The following is a 24,567-nucleotide window of genomic DNA, read 5'->3' as shown; positions in this document are numbered from 1 at the left end:
GCATATTCTGGGTCTCCCATGTGGGTGCAGGGACTCAAACACTTGGGCCATTCTCTACTGCTTTCCCAGGCCATAGCAGAGAGCTGCATCGAAAGTGGAGCAGCTGGGATTCCAACTGGTGCCCATATGGGATGCCGGCACTGCAGGCAGCAGTTTTACCTGCTGTGCCACAGTGCTGGCCCCGTAAGTGGGCTAAATTTATGATGAAATTGTTGGGTCTGACTTTGTGCTGCAGTGGGTTAAGACGTATCCTGTAATGTCAGCATCAAAGATGGATGCTGGTTAGAGTCCTAGCTGCTCTATTTCCAATCCAGCTCTCTGCTAATATGCCTGGGAAGGCAGCAGAAGATGGCTCAAGTGCTTGGATACCTGCCACCAATGTGGGAGATCCTGGATGGAGTTCCAGGCTCCTGGTTTTGGCCAGGCCCAGCTCCAGCCATTGAGGCCATTGACCAGCAGATGGAAGATATCTCTGTTTCTCCCTCTCTGTCACTGTACCTTTCAAATGAATGAATGAATGAATGAATCTTAAAAATAAAATGATATTGTTACAGTAAGTTAAAAAAAAAAAAACCCTGTATGTATGCTTTTTACCAGGGGGTGAAAAGATGGTGGATTAGGGAGTGGCATGCTTCGCTGAGCTAGGGATAAACAGTGAGGAGAAAAGTGTTGAAGGTGCACTCTCAACAGAGAATTGGAGAGAAAACTGCCCAGGAAGCCCCATGGCAGGATGCAAAAAGGACTGAACCTGAGCAGAGGGTACTGACGTGCAGCACGAGTCTGAGTGCAGTGGCAGCGGCGGAGAGTGGCAGTTTGGAGGTTGTGGTGAGGATGGACTGCAGCAACCTGTGGTGATAGAACTGGAGGGAGAGTGTTTCGGGGGTCTGGACTGGAGCCCTGGGGTCTGGCAGTAGCTGGCAGTTGCCCATAGACCCAGTGGAGGAGGATGGAGACATTTGATTCCCTTCAAAGTCTCCAAAACAGAGCCCACTGTATGGCTGAGAGAAGGTGGGTTACATTTTAGAAGAGGGCATCATCCAAAGAACCCCTTGAGTGCACACATAACAACTGACAGAGGTGAGTAGGCATTTGGTCAGTGTCTCACGTGTGTGTGATTCAGAGATTCGAGCAGATCCACAGTCCCCACTGACTTAAGCCTGGCTGGGAGGTGGCTAGACATATATTTGAGACTTGTGCCTGTTGCCTCCCAGAGTCTAAATGCTTAGGAGGAGTGGTCTGGGGAAGACCCACCTCTCTGTTGATACAGACTGCCAGGGCTGAGGGAAACCTCTGAACCTGGAGACTGCAGGAGCCTTAAGTTCTGAGACACTGGGGACTCTGAGGTTACATGATAAGGGGCAGGGTGTAGCTGGGTATTGAGTTCCATCAAGCCCAACTTGGGTGTTACCTGGAAACTTGCCCCACCCTAGAGCATTTACCAGAACTCCTAGGCTACACCCACCACACACCTCTTTGTATTCTCTGAAAGTGCACACATTCCACTAAGCCACAGAAGCATAACCCAAAGATAAAAGCCATCAGAAGTAAAAGATAAACATTAAATCCACAAATGCCAAAAAATAAGTGCAGAAATTCAAGAAATAAGAATAAAGAAGACACTATGACCCCCACAAAAACACAACATTTTAATATTAGAATGTGAAGATAAAGAGATTTAGAAAATTCCAGAAATAGAATTCAAAAAATTAATCCTATTATTACTCTAAAGGAATCAGAAGCAAATACATGAACTAAAGAAAATTATACAGGATGGGCCAGCGCTGTGGCTCACTTGGTTAATCCTCTGTGTGCGGCATCGGCATCCATATGGGTGCCGGGTTCTAGAACCAGTTGCTCCTCCTGCAGTCCAGCTCTCTGCTGTGGCCCGGAAAGGCAGTGGAGAATGGCCCAAGTGCTTGGGCCCCTGCACCTGCGTGGGAGACCAGGAGGAAGCACCTGGCTCCTGGCTTTGGATCAGTGCAGTGCCGGCCATGGCAGCCATTTGGGGGGTGAACCAATGGAAGGAAGACCTTTCTCTCTGTCTCTCTTTCTCTCTCACTGTCTAACTGCCTGTCAAAAATAAAAATAAAAAAAGAAAATTATACAAGACATGAATGAAAATTTTTTCCATGAAATTGAGATTGTAAAGAGAAATCAAAATGAAATATTAGAAACGAAGAACTCAATAGACCAAATAAAAGTGTAGTGGAAAGGCTTAACAGCGGACTTGGAGAGGCAGAAGAAAGAACATCCGAACTACAAGACACATCATTGGAAATCTTAGGGAAAAAAAAAAAACAAGAAGAAAATAGAAAACATAAAAACAGTGTTGGAGATTTATGGGATACTATCAATCAGCCCAATATACGGGTCTTAGGAGTTCCTGAACATGTAGAAAGAGAGGATAGTCTGGAGAACCTACTTAGTGAAATAATCACAGAAAACTTCCTCAATTTTGAGAAAGAAAGGGACGTCCAAGTAGAGGAAGCACACAGAACTCTGAACAGACATGATCAGAAAAGATCTTCACCATGACACATTATAGTCAAACTTTCTACAGTAAAACATAAAGAAAGGATTACTTTCAGAAGATTTTCTTTTTTTTCTTTTAATTCTTTTTTTATTAAACTTTTATTTAATGAATATAAATTTCCAAAGTACAGCTTATGGGTTACAATGGCTTCCCCCTCCCAAAACTTCCCTCCCACCCACAACCCTCCCCTTTCCCACTCCCTCTCCCCTTCCAATCACATCATGATTCATTTTCAATTCTCTTTATATACAGAAGATCAGTTTAGTATATATTAGGTAACGATTTCAACAGTTTGTCCCCATATAGCAACACAAAGTGAAAAAAAATACTGTTGGAGTACTAGTTATAGCATTAAATAAGAGTGTACAGCACATTAAAGACAGAGATCCTACATAATATTTTTTAAAAAAATTAATTTTCTATGCCATTTCCAATTTAACACCAGTTTTTTTTTCATTTCCAATTATCTTTATATACAGAAGATCGATTCAGTATATAATTAGTAAAGATCTCATCAGTTTGTACCCACGCAGAAACACAAAGTGTAAAAATACAGTTTCAGTACTAGTTATAGCATCACTGCACATTAGACAACACATTAAGGACAGATCCCACATGGGATGTAAGTACACAGTGACTTCTGTTGCTGACTTAACAATTTGACACTCCTGTTCATGGCGTCAGTAATCTTCCTAGGCTCTAGTCATGAGTTGCCAGGGCTATGGAAGCCTTTAGAGTTCGCTGACTTTGATCTTATTCCGATAGGGTCATAGTCAAAGTGGAAGTTCTCTCCTCCCTTCAGAGAAAGGTACCACCTTCTTTGATGGCCCCGTTCTTTCCACTGGGATCTCACTAACAGAGATCTTTCATTTAGGTCTTCTTCTTTTTTTTTTCTTTTCCATGATATCTTGGCTTTCCATGCCTACAATACTCTCATGGGCTCTTGAGCCAGATCCGAATGCCTTAAGGGCTGATTCTGAGGCCAGAGTGTTGTTTAGGACGTCTGCCATTCTATGAGTCTGCTGTGTCTCCCCCTTCCCATGTTGGATCTTTCTCTCCCTTTTTGATTTTATCAGTTAGTATTAGCAGACACTTGTCTTGTTTGTGTGATCCCTTTGATTCTTAGACCTATGAGAGCCATTGATTGTGAACTGAAATTGATCACTTGGACTAGTGAGATGGCATTGGTACATGCCACCTTGATGGGATTGTATTGGAATCCCCTGGCACATTTCTAACTCCATCATTTGGGGCAAGTCTGATTGTGCATGTCCCAAATTGTACATCTCCTCCTTCTCTTTTTCCACTCTTAAATTTAACAGGGATCACTTTTCAGTTAAAATTTAAACACCTAAGAATAATTGTGTGTTAATGACAGAGTTCAACCACTAGTACTAGAACAACAACAACAACAAAAACAACAAATACTAAAAAGGATAAAGTATTACATTGTACATCTAGAGTCAGGACAAGAGCTGATCAGGTCATTGTTTCTTATAGTGTCCATTTCACTTCAACAGGTTTCCCCTTTGGTGCTCAGTTGTTGCCGATCAGGGAAAACAAAGATTTTCAATTATACTCATAATGGACTTTTCATCAGAAACCCTACAGTCAGGAAGGGAATAGTGAAATATAGTCCAAGTCTTAAAAGAAAAAAAAACTGTCTACCAAAAATACAATACCCTGCAAAGCTTGCATTTTTGAATGAAGGTGAAATAAAGGCTTTCCATAGCAAACAGAAATTGAAAGAATTTGTCACACTCATCCAGCCTTACAAAATATGCTTAAGGATGTGCTACACACAGAAACAGAAAGAAACACTTTCATCATTATGAAAGTCTGAGAAGACAGAAAAGCCCCTAGTAGAAATACAAAAGAAATCTAACTTAAACAATAGGAATATTTAGGGGAAATTGGCAGGGCTGAGTCATTACTTATCAATAGTGACCTTGAAGATAAATGTCCTCAATTCTCCAGCTAAATGACACAGATAGGCTGGACAGATTAATAAACAAGACTAATCTATTTGCTGCTTACAAGAAACACAACTCACCAACAAAGATACCCACAAACTGAAAGTGAAAGGATGGAAAAAGATATTCCATGCTAACAGAAACCAAAAAAGAGCTGGTGTTGCCATCCTAATTTCAGACAAAATAGACTTCGACATAAAATCTGTTAAAAGAGATGAAGAAGGGCACTATGTAATGATTAAGAGATCAATTCAACAGGAATATGTGACTATAATAAACGTATATGCACCCAATTACAAGGTGCCTGGCTATTTCAAAGAAATGTTAATAGACTTAAAAGGAGACAGGGACTCCCATACAGTAGTAATGGGGGGCTTCAATATCCTATTCTCAGCAATGAAGAAATCAACCAAATAGAATATCAGCAAGGAAGCAAAAGAGTTAATTGACAAATAGACCAAATGGACCTAACAGATATCTACAGAAACTTCACCCCACAGTGGCAGAATACACATTCTTTTCATCAGTGCATGGAACATTCTCTAGGATAGACCATATACTAGGCCACAAAGTAAGTAACAGTAAATTAAAAGAAAAGAGAAATCATTCCATGCATCTTCTCTGACCACAATGGAATGAAGCTGGAAATCAACTCAAGAATTTCTAGACCATATGCAAACACATAGAGACAGAACAACATGCTACTAAATGAACAGTGGGTCATAGAAGAAATCAAAAGAGATGTCAATAAATTTATGGAAACAAATGAAGATGACAATACATCATATCAAAACTTATAGAATACAGCAAAAACAGTGTTAAGAGGGAAGTTTATAGCAATTGGTGCCTACATGAAGAAACCATAAAGATACCAAATAAATGAGCTACCAATACATCTCAAAAACCTAGAAAACCAACAACAAACCAAACTCAAATTTAGTAGGAGGAAAGAAAAAATTAAAATTAGAGAAGAAATAAACAAAATTGAAATAAAAATACAAAAATCAGTGAAATGAAGAGCTGTTTTTAAAAGGATAAACAAAATTGGTACATTATTGGGACAAATAAACAAAAAAGAAGGAAAAACCCAAATCAATATTTTAGAGATGATAAAGGAAATGTAACACCAGATAACAAAGAAATAAAAAGAATCATCAGAAACTCTTACAAAGAGCTGTATGCCAACAAATTAGGGAACCTAAAAAATGGATCATTTCCTAGAAACTTACAAACTGCCAAAATTGAGTAGTGAAGATATAGAAACCCTAAACAGACCAATAACCAAGATAAAAATTGAATCACTAATAAAGACCCTCCAAACAAAGAAAAGCCCAGAGCCAGATGGCTGTCCTGAAGAATTCTACCAGATACTTAAAGAAGAACTAATTCACACTCTTCTCAGGCTATTCAAAATAACTGAAAAGGATGAAATCCTCCAAAACTCTTTCTAAGAAGCCTGCATCACCTTAATACCTAAATCTGGAAAAGATGCAACAGAGAAAGAGAACTATCAATCAATATCTTTGATGAACATAGATGCAAAAATCCTCAACAAAATATTAGCTAATTGAATATAATAGCACATAAAAAAAAGATCATTTACCCAGACCACATGGAATTTATCCTCAGTATGCAGGGATGGTTCAACATCAATTAATGTGATACATCATATTAACAAACTGAAGGACAAAAACTATATGATTATCTCAATAGATGTAGAGAAAGCATTTGATAAAATACAACATCCTTTCATGAAGAAGACCATAAGAAAAAAGAGTATAGAAGGAATAGTCCTCAACACAATCAAGGCAATATACAAGAAGCCCATGACCAGCATCTTTTTGAATGGGAAAAGCTGGAAGTATCCCTCCTAAGATATGGAACCAGAAAAGGATGCCCACACTCACAGTTGCTATTTAATACATTCCTGGAAGTTTTAGTCAGAGCCGTTAGGCAAGAAAAAGGTATCAAAAGGATACAAATAGGAAAAGAGGAAGTCAAACTATCCATATTTTCAGATGACATGATCCTATAAATAGGGGATCCAAAAGACCCCACTGAGAGACTATTGGAACTCATAAAAGAATTTGGTAAAGTGGCAGGATATAAAATCAACACACAAAATCAATAGCCTTTGTATAAACAGACAATGTCACAGCAGAGAAATAACTTCTAAGATCCCATTCACAATAACCCACAAAACAATAAAATACCTTGGAATAAATTTAACTAAGAATGTCAAAGATCTCTATGATGAAAATTGCAAAACATTAAAGAAAGAAATAGAGGAAGATATTAAAAGATGAAAAAAATCTTCCATGTTCATTAACTGGAAGAATCAGCATTAGCAAAATGTCCATACAACCAAAAGCAATTTACAGATTCAATGAGATCCTAATCAAAATACAAAGAACGTTCTTCACTGATCTGGAGAAAACTATGCTGAAAATCATATGGAAACACACAACAGACCCCAATAGCTAAAGTAATCTTATACAACAAAAACACAGCTGGAGATACCACATTACCTGATTTCAAGACTTATTACACAGTAGTCATCATCAAAGCAGCCTGGTACTGGCACAAAAACAGACTTGTAGGTCAATGGAGTAGAATAGAAACTACAGAAATCACACCATACATCTACAGCCAACTTATCTTTGATAAAAGAACTAAAATCAATCCACGGAGCAAGGACAGTCTCTTTAACAAATTGTGCTGGGGAAATTGGATCTCCACATGCACAAGTATGAAACTAGACTCCTACCTTACACTGTACACTAAAATCCACTCAAAATCGATCAAAGACCTAAATCTATGACCCAATACCATCATATCATTGGAGAACCTAGGGGGAAATTCTATAAGACATTGGCATAGGCAAGGACTTCTTGAAAAAGAACCCAGAAACACAGGCAATCAAATCCAAAATCGACAAATGACACTACTTCAAGCTGAGGAACTTCTGCACTGAAAAGAAACACTTAGCAAAGTGAAGAGACAGCCAACAGAATTGGAGAAAATATTTGCAAGCTACACAACTGATAATGGGTTAGCATGCAGAATATATTAAGAGCTCAAGAAAATCAACAACAACATAACAAACAATCCAGTTAAGAAATGGGCAAAGGATTTAAACAGATATTTTTCTTTTCTTAGGATTTATTTATTTATTTGGAAGTCAAGAGTTACACAGAGAGAGGAGAGGCAGAGAGAGAGAGAGAGAGAGAGAGAGAGAGGTCTTCCATCCGATGGTTCACTCCTCAATTGGCTGCAATGGCCAGAACTGCACCAATATGAAACCAGGAGCCAGGAGCTTCTTCCAGGTCTCCCACACGGGTGCAGGGGCCCAAGGACTTGGGCCATCTTCTACTGCTTTCCCACGCCATAGCAGAAAGCTGGATTAGAAGTGGAGCAGCTGGGACTCGAACCGGTGCCCATATGGGATACTTCAGGCCTGGGCATTAACCCACTGTGCCACAGTGCCAGCCCCTAAACTGATATTTTTCAAGAGAGAAAATTCAAATGGCCAAGAGACACTTGCAAAAATGCTCAGGATCAATAGCCATCAGGGAAATGCAAATAAAAACCACGATGAGGTTTTACCTCACCCCAGAAATCAACAAACAACAAATGCTGGTGTGGATGTGGGGAAAAAGCTGCCCTGGTCCACTGCTGGTGGGAATGTAATCTGGTGCAACCACTGTGGAAGACAGTATGGAGATACCTCAGAAATCTGAATATACATATATCTTGTGATCCAGCCATTGCACTCCTGGGAATTTACCCAAATCAAAAGAAATCAGTATACAAAAGAGTTATCTGTACCTTATATTCATTGCAGCACAATTCACACTAGCTAAGATATGGAGTCAATGCAGAAGTCCAATCAACTGTTGACTGGATTAAGAAACTATGCTATATATAGCATATATGTATATATATATATGTATATATATATATACATAACTAACCAAGCACCAAAAAGGCAACCTGTTGAAGTGAAATGGTCACTTTGAGAAACAGTGACTTGATCAGCCCTTGCCCTGACTGTTGATGAACAACTTAATACTTTATCCCTTTTAGTATTTTTTTTGTTCTACTTAATACTATTGGTTGAACTCTGTAATTAATACACAATTATTCTAAGTGTTGAAATATAACTGAGGCCGGCGCCGTGGCTCAAGAGGCTAATCCTCCACCTAGTGGTGCCGGCACACCAGGTTCTAGTCCCGGTCAGGGCGCCAGATTCTGTCCTGGTTGCCCCTCTTCCAGGCCAGCTCTCTGCTATGGCCTGGGAGTGCAGTGGAGGATGGCCCAAGTGCTTGGGCCCTGCACCCCATGGGAGACCAGGAGAAGCACCTGGCTCCTGCTTTTGGATCAGTGTGGTGCGCCGGCCGCAGTGCGCTGGCTGCGGCGGCCATTGGAGGGTGAACCAACGGCAAAGGAAGACCTTTCTCTCTGTCTCTCTCTCTCTCACTGTCCACTCTACCTGTCAAAAAGTAAAAAAAATAAATAAAAATAAAAAAATAACTGAAAAGTGATCCCTGTTAAATATAAGAGTGGGAATAAGAGAGGGAGAGGTATAGATCGGCCTATGTTCAGTCGGACTTGCCCCAAATGGTAAAGTTGGAAACATGCCAGGGGATTCCAATTAAATCCCATCAAGGTGGCATGTACCAATGCCATCTCACTAGTCCAAGCGATCAATTTCTGTTCACAATTGATCATAATGAAGCGGGATACACAGCAGACTCATAGAATGGCAGATGTCCTAAACAGCACTCTGGCCTCAGAATCAGCCCTTAAGGCATTCAGATCTGGCTGAAGATCCCATGAGAGTATTTTAGACATGGAAAGCCAAGACACTGTGGCCAAAAAACAAAACAAAACAAAACAAAAAACAACAAAAAAAAACCCCTAACAACCTATATGAAAGATCTCTGCGAGTGAGATCCCAGTGGAAAGAACAGGTCATCAAAGAAGGAGGTACTTTTCTCTGAAGGGATGAGAGAACTTCCACTTTGACTATGACCTTGTCTAAATAAGATCAGAGTCGGCGAACTCAAAAGGCTTCTATAGCCTTGGCAACTCATAACAAGAGCCTAGGGTGACTACTGATGCCATAAACAAGAGTATCAATTTGTTAAGTCAACAACAGGAGTCACTGTTCACTTACTCCTCATGTAGGGTCTCTGTCCTAAATGTGCTGTACATTGTGATTTAATGCTATAACTAGTACTCAAACAGTAATTTACAGTTGTGTTTCTGTGTGGATGCAAACTGTTGAAATCTTTACTTAATATATGCTAAATTGATCTTCTATATATAAAGATAATTGAAAATGAATCTTAATGTGAATGGAAGGGGAGAGGTAGTGGGAGAGGGGAGGGTTGCAGGTGGGAGGGAAGTTATGGGGGGGGGGAAAGCCATTGTAACCTGTAAGCTGTACTTTGGAAATTTATATTTATTAAATAAAAGTTTTATTTAAAAAATATATACACTATGGTATAACTACTCACCTGTAAAAAAATGAAATCTTCTCCCTTGCAGCAAGATGGTTGCAACTGGAAACCATTATACTTAGTGAAATAAGCCAGTCCCCAAAAGACAGATATCATATGTTTTCCCTGATCTGATGTAACTCATGAAATAACTGAAATGTAATGTATTGGAGTTAAATAGACATTTCAAGAATAGATGATCTTTTATAGCCCTAGTCTCTTCCATTGAGGAACAAGATTCTGTTCTGTTTTGTTACATTTCTCTTCATGCTATTTGTTGAACTCCTTTGTTTAGAGTAGGGTGAGCTATATGATCATTAAGTATACTGAAAATAGATCACTGTAAAAATCAAGAATGGGAATCCAAGAGGGAGGAGGAAGAGTTGGAATGTGGGTGGGCAGGGAGTAGGGGGGAAAGTCCCACTATGTTTCCAAATCTGTATATAGGAAATATATAATACTTGCATAACTCAAATAGAATAAAAAATAAAAAAGCAAAAAATGAGATATACCAGAAATAAAAGTACACAAAAAGTCTGAAAATAAAAAGAAAGAGGAGTTATTATTAGAGTACTTTAAAAGTTCATGGAAAATGAGACAAAAGAAATATTTATTTTGGTGCAATTTTTTTCTTCAAATCTATGCATAGGAAGGGTCTTCAAGACATTTTTGGAAAATGCATATTATGAAAAAACTTATACATGGATTTAATTTTTTGCATGAAAATAAGTCTAATTCCATTTTTCCATGGACCTTTGTCAAAGTAAGTTACTAATGTCAAAGTAAGTTAGATTGAGATAATAAATAGGGCAGATCCTTTGCCAAGTTCACAAGGAATATTTAATGATAGAGTGTCTGTATATTGGGCAATAAAGCAAGTCTGAATAAGTATCCATGTATTAAAATCATATGCAATGTGTGATGACTGCAGTTGAATTAATCAAAAACTCCAGTAATAAAAAGGGAACTAAAAACTCCCCAGATATTTGGAAAGTAAGAATAAGAATAGAATCTGTGCAACATAGTGAAGAGTGACAGCAATAAAATGATGGAATAGTACTTTCCTCTATTGTTTCCCTCTCAGAAACATCAATTTGAACAGCTACTCACACATAAAAACACCTTCACAAGACCTATACAAGCCACTTGAGAGAATATAGCACAAATAAGAAAAGAGGTCCTGAAGTGGATAGGAAGGACAGTTTCACACTATCCACATGACCTCTCCTCCAGCACCAGGTGACACAGAGAAGAGAGGTAAACCTTTCTGCTGAGAGGAGAAAAATGAAGTAAGCCCAGGATTTTGACTGGGGTCCCAAGATCATGCCTACCCCAGTAAAACCCAGAACTAGGATGATCCCCATAACCCTAAGCTGCAGGCTGTCTCTGCTTATGCAGTCTTCAGGCATACTTTATCACAAAGCTGACCCCTGTAGTTCCAGTCTGAACACATGCCGCAGAACCAGGATGACTCCCACAGATTCAGTTTTCAGGTCCAACCCAGCAGTAAATGAATCCTGCAGATTCAGGCTCCAGTCTGCCTGAGATTCCAGGTAGATCCAACTGGTCCCAAACATCTCACCTGCCCTAGAAGTAGTTGAGCCCCCACAAACTCAATATCCATGTCAACTGTATGGCCCCAGTCTCTAGGATGATCTTGAACACTTAGTCTCTAAGCACGTCTCAGCGGCAAGCAGGCACCAATGGTCGTAGGCTGGTGCTCAAAGATCTCCATATCAAGGCTGGCTCCCATGGCCCCAGATACCAATCCAGCCTCCACAAATAAAGACCCATTAAAGTCCAGACCAGTCTTGACAATCCCAAGTACCAGTCTTGATAGCTGTGTATCCAGACTCCAGTCTCACTTTAGTACCCAGTTGTCACTTATAGACCTTGGTTCCAGGCCAGTCCTGTGACCTCAGGCACTCCAGGTTGGCCCCTACAGAAACAGGCTTTACATATGCCCAGTGCTAGGCCAACCATTGCAGTTGCAGGCTTCAGACCAGCCTAGTACCTGCCTAGATCATATGTCCCCAGGCTTCAGGGCAACCCAGGCATCATGCCAGCCGCTGCAGTCCCAGACTCCATGACGACATATTCTAACCTTGCATTCAACCATATGATAGCACCAGATTGGTATGGTAAATCTCAGATTTGGGCTAGTTTCTGTGGTCCCAGGCCCTGGGCAGGACCCAGTGGACCTAGGTTCCAAAAGATTCAGGTCCAGGGTCTACTTCAGAGACTTAGGCTTTAGGTCGCAATCCCAGTAGACTCCAGCACTGAACAAGCCCCTATGGGCCCAGGCAAAAGGCTCCCTGTTAACTCTGGTTCTAGGTTGGTACTCACAGACCTTTACTCCAGGCAAGCACACAGACCCAGGCTCCAAACCATACTAGATCCAGGCTCCAGGAATTTCACAGCAACAGCCTAACCAAAGGCTTCAGTCTGTTTCAGGAACCCTGGGCTAGAGGGAACCCAATGTTCAGTCCCACTCCAGTGTGCTCAAAGTCCAGGCTTGTCCCAGTATACCCTGGCACTAGGCATTCCACACAGTTTGCAGCTCCAGGAGCACCCCTGTAGACCTGAACTTCAAGTTGTCCTACACAGACTCCAAATGCAGGTCTCACACCACAAACTCAGGTTCCAGGCCCACTCCAGTGCAAGCCTACCCGCATGACTCAGGCTCCAGGCCAATGCCCATTGACTTAAGCCCTAGAGCCCCCAAGCACCTTCTTAGTCCCTTTCAGCCTAGGGCTCAAAGGTCAATCCAGTGTCAGGTGAGTTCTTGTGGACACAGACTTCAAACCAGCTCCCACAATCCAGATTCCAGCCTTACTCCATGGACCCAGGCTCCAGATTCACTACCTGTTGATATACGTATTAGGTCAGCCTATCAGAGAACTCTAGCAACAAGTCTACCTATGAACCATGCCAGATACCTTTCTCAGAATCTCTTGATAGACTGATTCATAAAGGACATTTCCTGCTAAAATCAGTCTGTATAGACTGCGATAAGTGCTTAGTTCTTCCAGTGTACATATATTAAAAAAACATCCACAAGGATCACAGTCAAGGAAACATGAATCCATGGAAGGGACAAAATACAACCCTATTAACATAACTTCCCCATCCTCAAATGGAGACTTTCCACCTTCTGGACAATTTAAAATAAATGTCTTAAAGAAATTTAGAGAACTACAAGAGAAAACACTTAAGCAATTAAAAACTATCAGAAAACCAGTACACAAACACAGTGACAAATTCAAAAAAGAAATTTAAACAATAAAAAAGAACAAAACAAAAATTATGGAACTAATGAGCACAAGAGGACTGAAGTGAAAAGTTCTATAATACTTTAACAGCAGAACTGATCAAGCAGAATAATAATCAGTGAGCTTATTGTTGGAGACAGTCATTTGAAATTACCAAATAGAGAAACAGTAAGAAAAAAAAGACTAATGAAGACCAAAGAAAGCCTCCTGGAAACATAGGATATCATAAGCAAACCAGAAAGAGCAGAAAATCTACAGAAAGATTATTTTAAAAATAATGTCATAAAACTTCTAAAAACAAATATGTGAATCCATAAAGCCCAAACAACTCCAAACATATCAAATATAGATTGTCTCCAGATGCATGATTGAGTTCTTTTTTTTTTTTTTCGGACAGGCAGAGTGGATAGTGAGAGAGAGAGACAGAGAGAAAGGTCTTCCTTTTTGCCGTTGGTTCACCCTCCAATGGCTGCCGCAGTCGGCGCATCTCGCTGATCTGAAGCCAGGAGCCAAGTGCTTCTCCTGGTCTCCCATGCGGGTGCAGGGCCCAAGGACTTGGGCCATCCTCCACTGCCTTCCTGGGCCATAGCAGAGAGCTGGCCTGGAAGAGGGGCAACCGGGATAGAATCCGGTGCCCCAACTGGGACTAGAACCCAGTGTGCCGGCGCCGCAAGGTGGAGGATTAGCCTGTTAAGCCACGGCGCCGGCCATGACTGAGTTCTTAAAGACAAAAAATTTTGAAGGCAGTAAGAGAAAAGCAACTCATCTTAATATCCTCTGCTTAAGAATAGCAGCTCAACATTATCAGATCAACAAATGTCTCTAAAGAAGTGAAAAACAAACCACAATAAAAATTAGACAAAATTTTGAATATCCTAAATAAAATTATATTTTTATATTAGTGGGCTACAAATGTTTATTTGCAGGGAAATTTATGTATAGTAAAAAAAAGAGGTTGAAAATCTATGATCTATATAGATATTAAAGGAGTAGAAATACAACAACCAATTAAAACTAAAGTATGTAGGATGGGAAAAAAGGTAAAATAAGAAATGAAAGGGAAAATGAAAGCTTTATGCTCAATAATGTAGGAAGAAAACAAAATAACAAGGGTAAAATTAGAAATGAAAGTGAAAACAAAGGCTTTGTGCATATTAATTTGGAAGTTTAAATAAAATGGCCATTTTTTGGGCAAGAACACATATGAAAACTGAAATAAGTAGAACAGAATATCTGAATTACTTTTCTTATTCTAAAGGAGTTGATACAATAATTAAGAACTTACTGATGCAGAGAACTCCACATCTGGATGTTTTCTTTCTTTAATTCTCCCAGACACCTAAAACAGAAATAACAGTTGTTTACAAACTCTTCAAAGAATGGGAAAAAGTAAACATTTACATTTCTTTTTCTAAGATTTTTTTGTTTATTTGAGAGGTAGAGTTACAGACAGAGAGAGGGCGAGAAAGAGAGAAATGTCTTCCATCCACTGGTTCACTCCCCAAATGGCTGAAACACCTGGAGCCGAGCCGATCCAAAACCAGGAGCCTGGAGCTTCTTTAGGGTCTCCCATGTGGGTACAGGAACCCAAGGACTTGGGCCATCCTCTTTTGCTTTCCCAGGATATAGCAGAGTGCTGGATTGGAAGTGGAGCAGCCGGGACTCAAACTGGCCCCCATATGGGATGCCAGTTTACTGCAGGCAGCGACTTTATAGCTAAGTCACAGCACTGACCTCAACATTTACCTTTCTTAATAAGAAAGTATAACTTGAATATCAAAAAGTAACAAAGTTGTTAGTGGAAAAATTACAGGGCTGAATCTGTCAAACATAGATGCAAATGCAAATTGGCAAATTTAATACATAGAGAGGACCAATACATATCAGGACCAAGTAGAATTTATTTCATGTTGGTTCATATTTGAAATTCAGTACATACAAACATTAGAATAAATGAGGTAAAATTGCAATAATAATCTCAATATGTAGTAAAAATCATTTGATAAACCCAGTACTTATTCATGATAAAATTACTTTTTAAATTTTATTTAAGGTACACAAACTTCATGCATTTCAGATACACAATTTAAGGACATGGCGATTATTCCCATCCTATCCTCTCTCCCCACCGCACTCCTACCCTTCTTGCTCCTTCCTCTCCTATTCCAATTCTTAATTTGTACAAAGATCTATTTTCAGTTTACTTTATACTCATGAGAATAACCCTACAGTAAGTAAAGAGTTCAACAAATAGTATGGAAAAAAAAACCCTGTTCCTCAACTGAAGAGACAAGGGATATTAACAACCATTGAATCTCAAAATGTTATTTTTACCTGTACATAACATTTTAGAACTCTATTAGACCAGTGATCAGGGAAAACATATGGTATTTGACTTTTTGGGATGGACGAATTTCACTAAGCATAATGATAAAATTCTTAACAAAGAAAGAATATAAAGTATTTTTCCTTAATCAAATAGGGGAAATCTAAAGTAAACCTATAACAAATGTAATACTCAATCTTGAAAACTTGAACTCTTTGAAAACAGGAACAACAGCAGGATGTCTCCTGGAAGAACATTAACTTAACATTGCATGGGAGGATTTAGTCAAATCAATAAGAAAGACAGTACATGAAGAATTAAAAGTGTCAGAATAGAAAAAAAAAGTGAAACTGTCATTATTTACAGTCATTTTAAAGATTTATCTATTTGAAGATAGAGGTACAGAGAGAAAGAGGCAGAGAGAGAGAGAGAGAGAGAGAGAGAGAGAGAGAGAGGTCTTCCATCTGCTGGTTCACTCCCCAGATGGCTGCAATGGCCAGTGCTGCGCTGATCTGAAGCCAGGAGCCAAAAACTTCTTCTGGGCCTCCCATGTGGTGCAGCGGCCCAAGCACTTGGGCCATATTCTACTGCTTTCCCATGCCATAGCAGAGAGCTGAATCAGAAGTAGAGCAGCCAGGACTCGAACTTTACCTGCTAGGCCACAGTGCTGGCCCCAAACTGTCATTATTAACAGGCAGCATTACTAATATAAATGCAAAATATTTATAGACATACTACTAGAATTAATCAGTGCTAAGATTGTTAGACACAAACATGAAATGTGAAAAGCAATTACAGGGGCTGGCACTGTGGCACAGAGGGTAAAGCCACCTCCTGCAGTGCTGGCATCCCATATGGGCGCTGGTTCAATTCCCGGCTGCTCCACTTCTGATCCAGGTCTCTGCTATGGCCTGGGAAAGCAGTAGGAGATGGCCCAAGTCCTTGGGCCACTGTACCTGTGTGAGAGACCCAGAAGAAGCTCCTGGCTCCTGGCTTCAGATCAGCACAGCTCCATCTGTTGCAGCCATCTGGGGAGTGAACTAGTAGATGAAAGACCTCTCTCTCTCTCTCTCTGCGTCTCTGTAACTCTGCCTTTCAAATAGATAAATAAATCTTAAAAATAAAATTTAAAAATAAATTATATTTCTATATCCTAGTGACAATTAGAAAATAATTTTTGAAATACCATTTCTGTATCTCCTCAAAATACCAAACATGTGGGAATAAATCTTAATACATGTGTGATATCTTTACACTGTGAAGCAGAAAGCAACATTAATATAAATTTAAGAAACCTAAAGAAATGGATGTATTTACCATTTTCAGAGACAGGAAGATTTAGTCATATAAATATAGAAATTCTCCCTAAATTGATATATTTATTTAATTGAATCTCAATAAATGTTTTTTTTTCTGATATTGGACTTGTTGGTTATAAATTGGATATGGAAAAGAAATGGTTAAATATGCAAGGCTATTTGGAAGAAAATAACAAATGTGAAATATATACAATACCAAATATTAATATATCCAATTATTTTAAGATGATAGTAATTAATACAATGTAACATTGACACAAAGACAATCAACCAATGGAATAGAATAAGGAGTACAAAAAGACCTGTTTAAGTCCAGTCAAGTGAATTACCTCTGCATTCTTATCCACTAGGAAAGGATAGTATTTTTAATAATCAGTAATCTCATATGGTTCCAATTAATACATATGGGTATTAGCTGATAGTTTCAAGTTAACATGACCTGAACTGTCTTATTTCCTTTTTTACTTTCAACAATATACTTTAAGAGATCAGCTTGTAAAATAACAACCAGAACTGAAAGAATGCAGTTGTACTGCTGTTTAATTCCATGTGAATAATATTTTGTCTTCTACTTATTGTTCCTTTAAAAGATAAACTCACTAGGGCCACCATCTTGACATGTGTGTTAAGCCACCTGTGATGCTGGCATCCCATATTGTCACCGGTTCAAGTACAGGCTGCTCCATTTCCGATGCCACTCCCTGGTAATGCACCTGGGAAAGCATTGGAAGATGTCCCAAGTACTTGGGCCCCTGTCACCCAAGTGGGAGACCTGGATGGAGTTCCTTGTTCCTGGCTTTGGATTGGTTCAGCTCTGGCCATTGTGGCCACTTGGGGAGTGAACCAGCAGATGGATTCTCTGTCTCTTCCTCCATCTTTGTAATCCTGCCCTTCAAAATCAATTTTTTAAAAAAGAGTTTATGTTAAAGATTATGTATTTATTTGAAAGGCAGGATTAGAGAGAGAGAGAGAGAGAGAGAGAGAGAGAGAGAGAGATGGAGATATAGAGAAGGCCAGAGAGATCCCATCCACTGGTTCACTCCCCAAATGGCCACAATGGCTGGAGCTGAGCCAATCCGAAGCCAGGAGCAAGGAACTCCATCTGGGTTTCCCACGTGGGTGGCAGGGGCCCAAGTACTTGGGACATCTCTCACTGCTTTCCCAGGTGCATTACCAGGTAGTTGAATTGGAAGCAGAGCAGTGGAATTTGAACTGATTCTCATAAGGGATGCCATCTTTTCAGGAGGTAACTTAACCCACTGTGCCCCAACACCACTGTGCCCCTACTGTCTTCCATTTTATCTGAATAAAATGATCTAATGTTACCTACACATTAAGTTAAGTACACTGAACTAATACATTGAAGTCTTACTAAATTTTACTCTGATTTACATTTTAAAATGTCTTTATGTACATTAGTTTCTTCCATTCTCCCTAAAATAAGAAACAGATAAATATAAATAAACAGATAAATAAGAAACGTAAGAAACAGGCTCAGAAAGGTAAAATGGTCAAAGTCATTCAGTTATTTCGCAAAAGAGCCTGAAATAACTAAATTTCAAAAGCCAAACACCCAAGATATTGATGGTAGTTTCATATCTTTGTTTAAAATACAACTTTCATTCTAAAAATAAAGTAACCATGAAAGAAATGTTCTTTATACTTAATCATATATACATGTAACCCAATTAAGCATATTAGTTACCAAAAAACTGTAAAAAATCTTTAAAAAAGGACTTACAAACTTGGAAGAGACATTTCCCTTGCCTGTATGTTGCCAGGACTTCAGCGTTGTATGTTCAAACTGGTGATATTGGGTAGTGACATCATAAAGAGATTATGACTAGGAGAAATTTAAAGGGAAAGCACAGAGTAGTTATATCTTACAGTGCACAATTTTTAAAGCTTAGACTGACAAATTAGTTTTTCATGTATTTAATAGAATTAATCTATCTGGCTTAATAATGAATTATTTGATATTTTATTTTAACAAGTTTTGTATGTGAATGTGTGCACACAGGACAGTGAACGTGTGAGTGTATGTGTGAGCATCAAAGAGTTATAGGGGTAGAAAGGAACTTTGAAGAATATAAACATTCCTCTATAAAAAACAGCTGTAATCTGGGATATAATCTTCATAATCTGGCTTTTTTATTTATATAAAAGCTTTGTGTTCACAGTGTTATTTCTCTAAAAAATAATGTGTGTTCTTAAATATGTAAGTTTAGTCAAAGTACAATCATTAAGATTATATTGAAAAGTTTGAAAGATAATGTTGCCCCTCAAACCTGAAAACAAATTTTATGTACATAACTGAATTAGAATAAGGTTCTTGGAAGGAAATTTGTAAATGTGAATTTTTCCTCATAGAAACAAAATAATTGGAGGAGGTAGGATTCTGTTTGGGGGAAATTATCTTCATATGTATGCTATTTGCATCTTTAAAAAATTTTATTTAATTTATGCAAGTTTCATGTATTTCATATGTACAGATTTAGGAACATAGTGACACTTTTCACCCTACCCTCCCTCCCGCCCACACTCCAATCTTTCTTCCTCCTCCTTATCCCATTCCCACTCTTAATTTTTACAAAGATCTACTTTTAGTTTAGTTAATAATTATTAAAGTTAACCATACACTAAGTAAAATAGTTCAACAAAAAGAATGAAGAAAAAAAAAAACACTGTTCCTCAACTGAGGAGACAAGGGCTATAAGCAATCATCAAACTGAAAATGTTCATTTTACTCTGATACATTTTATTTTTAAGAAAGTTGTTATTTAATGAATACAGTTTTTATAGGTGCAGCTTTAGGAATATAGTGATTCTTCCCCCCAGTACCCGCCCTCCCACCTCCACTCCCGTCCCACTTGCTACTCCCTCTCCCATCCCATTCTTCATTGAAATTCATTTTTAATTAACTTTATATACAAAAGGCCAACTCTATACTAAATAAAGATTTAAACAATTTGCACCCACATACCCACAAAGTATAAAGGTACTGTTTGAGAACAAGTTTTACAGTTAATTCTCATAGTACAACTCATTAAGGACAGAGGTCCTATAGGAAGAGTAAGTGTACCGTGACTCCAGTTGTTAATTTAACAATTAACACTTTTTTATGATGTCAGTGATCACCTGAGGCTCTTGACATGAGCTGCCAAGGCTATGGAAATCTTCTCAGTCCACAAACTCCGTCAGTATTTCTACAGGGACATAAGCAAAGTGGAGGTTCTCTCCTCCATTCAAAAAACAGTACATCCTTCTTAGATGGCCCCTTCTTTCCACTGGGGTCTCACTCACAGAGATCCTTCATGCACAACAGTTTTGGCCACCGTATCTTGGCTTTTCATCCCTGAAGTGCTCTCATGGGGTTTTCAGCCAGAACTGAATGCATTAAGGGTTAATTCTAAGGTTGAGTGCTGTTTAGGGCATTTGTCATTTTATGAGTCTGCTGTGTGGACTGCTTCCCGTGTTGGAATATTTTCTCCTTTTAAATTCTATCTATTGTTATTACTGGACACTGGTTTTATTTATGTGATCCCCTTTACATGTAATCATATCTATATGATCAGTTACACACTTAATATGATCACTTTATCATGTAAGATGGCATTAGTACCACCTAACTTAATGGGATTTGGAGTCCCATGACAAATTGTTAGCTTTACCCTTAGGGGTAAGTTCATGGGAATGTGTGCTGCACTGTACAACTCCTCCCTCTCTTATTCCCACTTTATTTTTAACTGGGATCTATTGTCAATTGACTTAATACACCTATGATTATTTCTTTGTTAAATAAAGAGTTAAGCCAATGGTATTATGTAGAAAAAAATAATAATAAAAAAACTGTTCCTTGACAGTCAAGACAAGGCCTGTTCAAGTCATTGCTTCTCATAGTGTCAATTTCAATTCTACAGGTTTCCTTCTAGGTGCTCTGCTAATTTTCACAGATAAGGGAAAACATATGGTATCTGTCTCTTTGGGACTGGATTATTTCACTAAGTATGATATTTTCCAGATTCATCCATTTTGTTGCAAATGACTGGATTTTTTTAACCACTGTGTAACGTTCCATAGAGTACATATCCCATAGTTTCTTTATCCAGTCTTCCATTGAAAGGCATTTAGGTTGATTCCATGTCTTAGCTATTGTGAATTGAGTTGCAATAAACATGGAGGTTCAGATAACTCTTTTTTGTGGATGTCATTTCCCTTGGATAAATTCCAAGTAGTAGGATGACTTGGTTGTATGGTAGGAGTATATTCAGATTTCTGAGGTATCTCCAAACTGTTTTACCAGTTTTCATTTCCACCAAGAGTGGATTAGGGTAATTTTTTCCCCACATTCTCGCCATCATTTGTTGCTTGTTGATTTCTGTATGAAAGCCATTCTAACTGGGTGATGCCTCATTGTGGTTTTGATTTGCATCCCCCTGATGGCTAGTGATCCTGAGCATTTTTTCATGTGTCTGTTGGCCAATTGGAGTTCCTCTTTTGAGAAATGTCTGCTTAAGTCATTTGCTCATTTTTGATGGGGTTGTTAATTTTGTTGTGGAGGTTTTTGATTACTTTATATGTTCTGGTTATTAATCTTTTATCAGTTACAGGGTTTGCAAATAATTTCTCCCAATCTTTTGGTTGCCTTTTTACTTTCCTGACTGTTTATTTCGCTGTACAGAAGCTTCTCAATTTGATGAAATCCCATTTGTTAATTTTGGCTTTTATTGCCTGTACCTCTGGGGTCTTTTCCAGGAACACTTTGCCTGTGCCAATGTCTTCCAGGGTTTCCCAAATGCTCTCTCGTAATTTGATGGTATCAGGTCATGGATTTAGGTCTTTAATTCATTTTGAATGGATTATTTTGTAAGGTGTAAGGTAGGGGTCCTGCTTCAAATTTCTGCATGTGGAAATCCAGTTATCCCAGCACCATTTGTTGAAGAGACTGCCCTTGCGCTAGGTAATGATTTTAGTTCCTTGGTCAAATATAAGTTGGTTGTAGATGCTTGGATTGATTTCTGTGTTTCTTTTCTGTTCCATTGCACTATCCATCTGTTTTTGTACCAGTACCAGGCTGTTTTGATTATAACTGCCTTGTAGTATGTCTTGAAATCTGGTATTGTGATGTCTACAACTTTGTTTTTTGTTGTATAAGATTGCTTTAGCTATTCGAGGTCTCCTGTGTTTCCCAATGAATTTCAGCACCATTTTTTTCTAGATCTGATAAGAATGTCTTTGGTATTTTGATTGGCATTGCATTGAATTTGTAAATTATTTTTGGAAGAATGGACATTTTATTGATATTGATTCTTCCAAACTATGAACATGAAGTTTTTTTTCCATTTTTTGATATCTTCTTCTATTTCTTTTTTATCATAGAGATATTTGATATCTTTAGTTAAATTTATTACAAGGTATTTGAATTTTTTTGTTACTATTGTGAATGGGATTGATCTTAGAAGTCCTTTCTCAGCCATGGCATTGTCTGTGTATATAAAGACTGTTTTTTTTTGTGTGTATGTTGATTTTATATCCTGCTACTTTACCAATCTCTTCTATGAGTTCTAGTAGTCTCTTAGTGGAGTCCTTTTGGTTCCATATATATAGTATCAAATCATCTGCAAACAGGGATAATTTGACTTCATCTTTACCAATTTGAATTACTTTGATTTCTTTTTCTTGCCTGATGGCTCTGGCTAAATCTTCCAGGACTCTATTGAATAGCAATGTAAGAGTGGGCATCCTTGTCTGGTTCTGGATCTCAGTGGTAATGCTTCCAACTTTTCCCCATTCATAAGGATGCTGTTCGTGGGTTTCTCATAAATTGATTTGATTGTATTGAGGAACGTTCCTTCTACACCCAGCTTGCTTAGAGTTTTCATCATGAAAGGGTGTTGTATTTTGTCAAATGCTTTCTCTGCATCTATTGAGATAATCATATGGTTTTTGTGCTTCAATTCGGTAATGTGATGTATCATATTGATGGATTTGTGAACCATGCCTGTATATCAGCGATAAATCCCATTTGTTCAGGGTGAATTATCTTCCTGATGTGTTGTTGTATTCTATTGCCCAGAATTTTATTGAGGATTTTTGTGTCTATGTTCATCAGGGAAATTGGTCTGTAGTTTTGTTTCTCTGTTGCATCTTTTCCGGATTTAGGAATTAAGGTAATGCTGGCTTTATAGAAAGAATTTGGGAGGATTCCTTCCCTTTATTTTTTGAATAGCTTGAGGAGGATTGGAGTTAGTTCTTCTTTAACTGTCTGGTAGAATTTAGCAGTGAAGCCATCCAGTCTTGGGCAGGAGGATCTTTATTACTTCTTCAACTTCTATCTTGGTTATGGATCTGCTTAGGTAGGTTGTGTGTGTCCAGGAATTTATCTATTTCTTCTAGGTTTCCCAGTTTGTTGGTATATAGCTCTTTGTAGTATTATCTGATGATTCTTTTTATTTCTGTGGTATATATTGTTACATTTCCTTTTTCATCTCTAATTTTATTTATTTGGGTCTTCTCTCTTCTGGTATTCTCTTTTCATTTTTTGGTTAGCTGTCCAATGGTGTGTCAATTTTTTTTATAAACAGTTTTTCATTTTCTGATCTTTTGTATTTGTTTTTGGTTTAAATTTTGTTGATTTCTTCTCTAATTTTAATTTTTTCTTTTCTTCTACTCGTTTTGTGTTTGGTTTGCTGTTGTTTTCTAGATCTTTCAAGGGCATAAATTATTTATTTATTTGGTGCATTTTCAGTCTGTTGATATAGGCACAATTGCTATAAACTTTCTTCTTAGCACTGCTTTTGCTGTATTTCACAAATTTTGATATGTTGTTTTGTCATCTTCATTTGTTTCCAGAATTTTTTATTTCTCTTTTGATTTCTTCTATGACTCACTGTTCATTCAGAAACTTTTTTTTCATTTTCCATGTGTTTTCATATGATGTAGAGATTGTTGAGTTGTTGATTTCCAGTTTCCTTGCATTATGGTCTGAGAAGATGCATGGTACCATATCGATTTTTTTGAATTTGCTGAGACTTGTTTTATGGCCTTGCACGTGGTCAATCCTAGAGAATGTTCCATGTATCAGAGACAAAAATGTGTGCTCTGTGGTTGTAGGGTGGAAGACTCTGTACATATCTGCAAGGTCTATTTGGTCTTTGGTGTTGATTAACTCTGTTGTTTTCTTGTTGACTTTCTGTCTGGTTGATCTGTCCATTGCTGAAAGTGGGGTATTGAGGTCCGCCATTACTATTGTGTTTGAGTTTATATGTCCCTTTAAGTCCCTTAACATTTCTTTTAAAAAGCCTGATGCCCTGTAATTAGGTGCATATACATTTATAATAGTCACATCTTCCTGTTGAATCGATCCTTTAATCATTGTATAGTGTCCTTCTTTGTCTCTTTTAATAGTTTTTGTGTTAAAGTCTATTTTGTCTGATATTGGGATGGCCACATCAGTTCTTTTTTTTTTTATTAAACTTTTATTTAATGAATATATATTTCCAAAGTACAGCTTATGGGTTACAATGGCTTCCCCCTCCCAAAACTTCCCTCCCACCCACAACCCTCCCCTTTCCCGCTCCCTCTCCCCTTCCAATCACATCATGATTCATTTTCAATTCTCTTTATATACAAAAGATCAG

The 24,567-nt window shown here is 38.3% G+C and overlaps 1 protein-coding gene across 1 annotated transcript in view; it reads right to left on the bottom strand.

Moving 5' to 3' along the window:
• The window catches only part of CYLC1 (cylicin 1), an 89,535-nt gene that overhangs the window by 24,161 nt on the left and 40,807 nt on the right, over positions 1-24,567 (bottom strand). Inside the window, exons 2-3 of the mRNA XM_062183054.1 lie at positions 14,568-14,621; positions 7,035-7,127 (exon numbers count right to left, since the gene is read on the bottom strand). Coding sequence (XP_062039038.1) covers positions 7,035-7,127; positions 14,568-14,621 — 147 coding nt within the window. The remainder of the gene's footprint in view (positions 1-7,034; positions 7,128-14,567; positions 14,622-24,567) is intronic.

Source organism: Lepus europaeus, chromosome X (genome assembly GCF_033115175.1).
Source record: "Lepus europaeus isolate LE1 chromosome X, mLepTim1.pri, whole genome shotgun sequence".
Taxonomy (NCBI): domain Eukaryota; kingdom Metazoa; phylum Chordata; class Mammalia; order Lagomorpha; family Leporidae; genus Lepus; species Lepus europaeus.
This window is presented reverse-complemented; position numbering and strand designations above follow the sequence as displayed.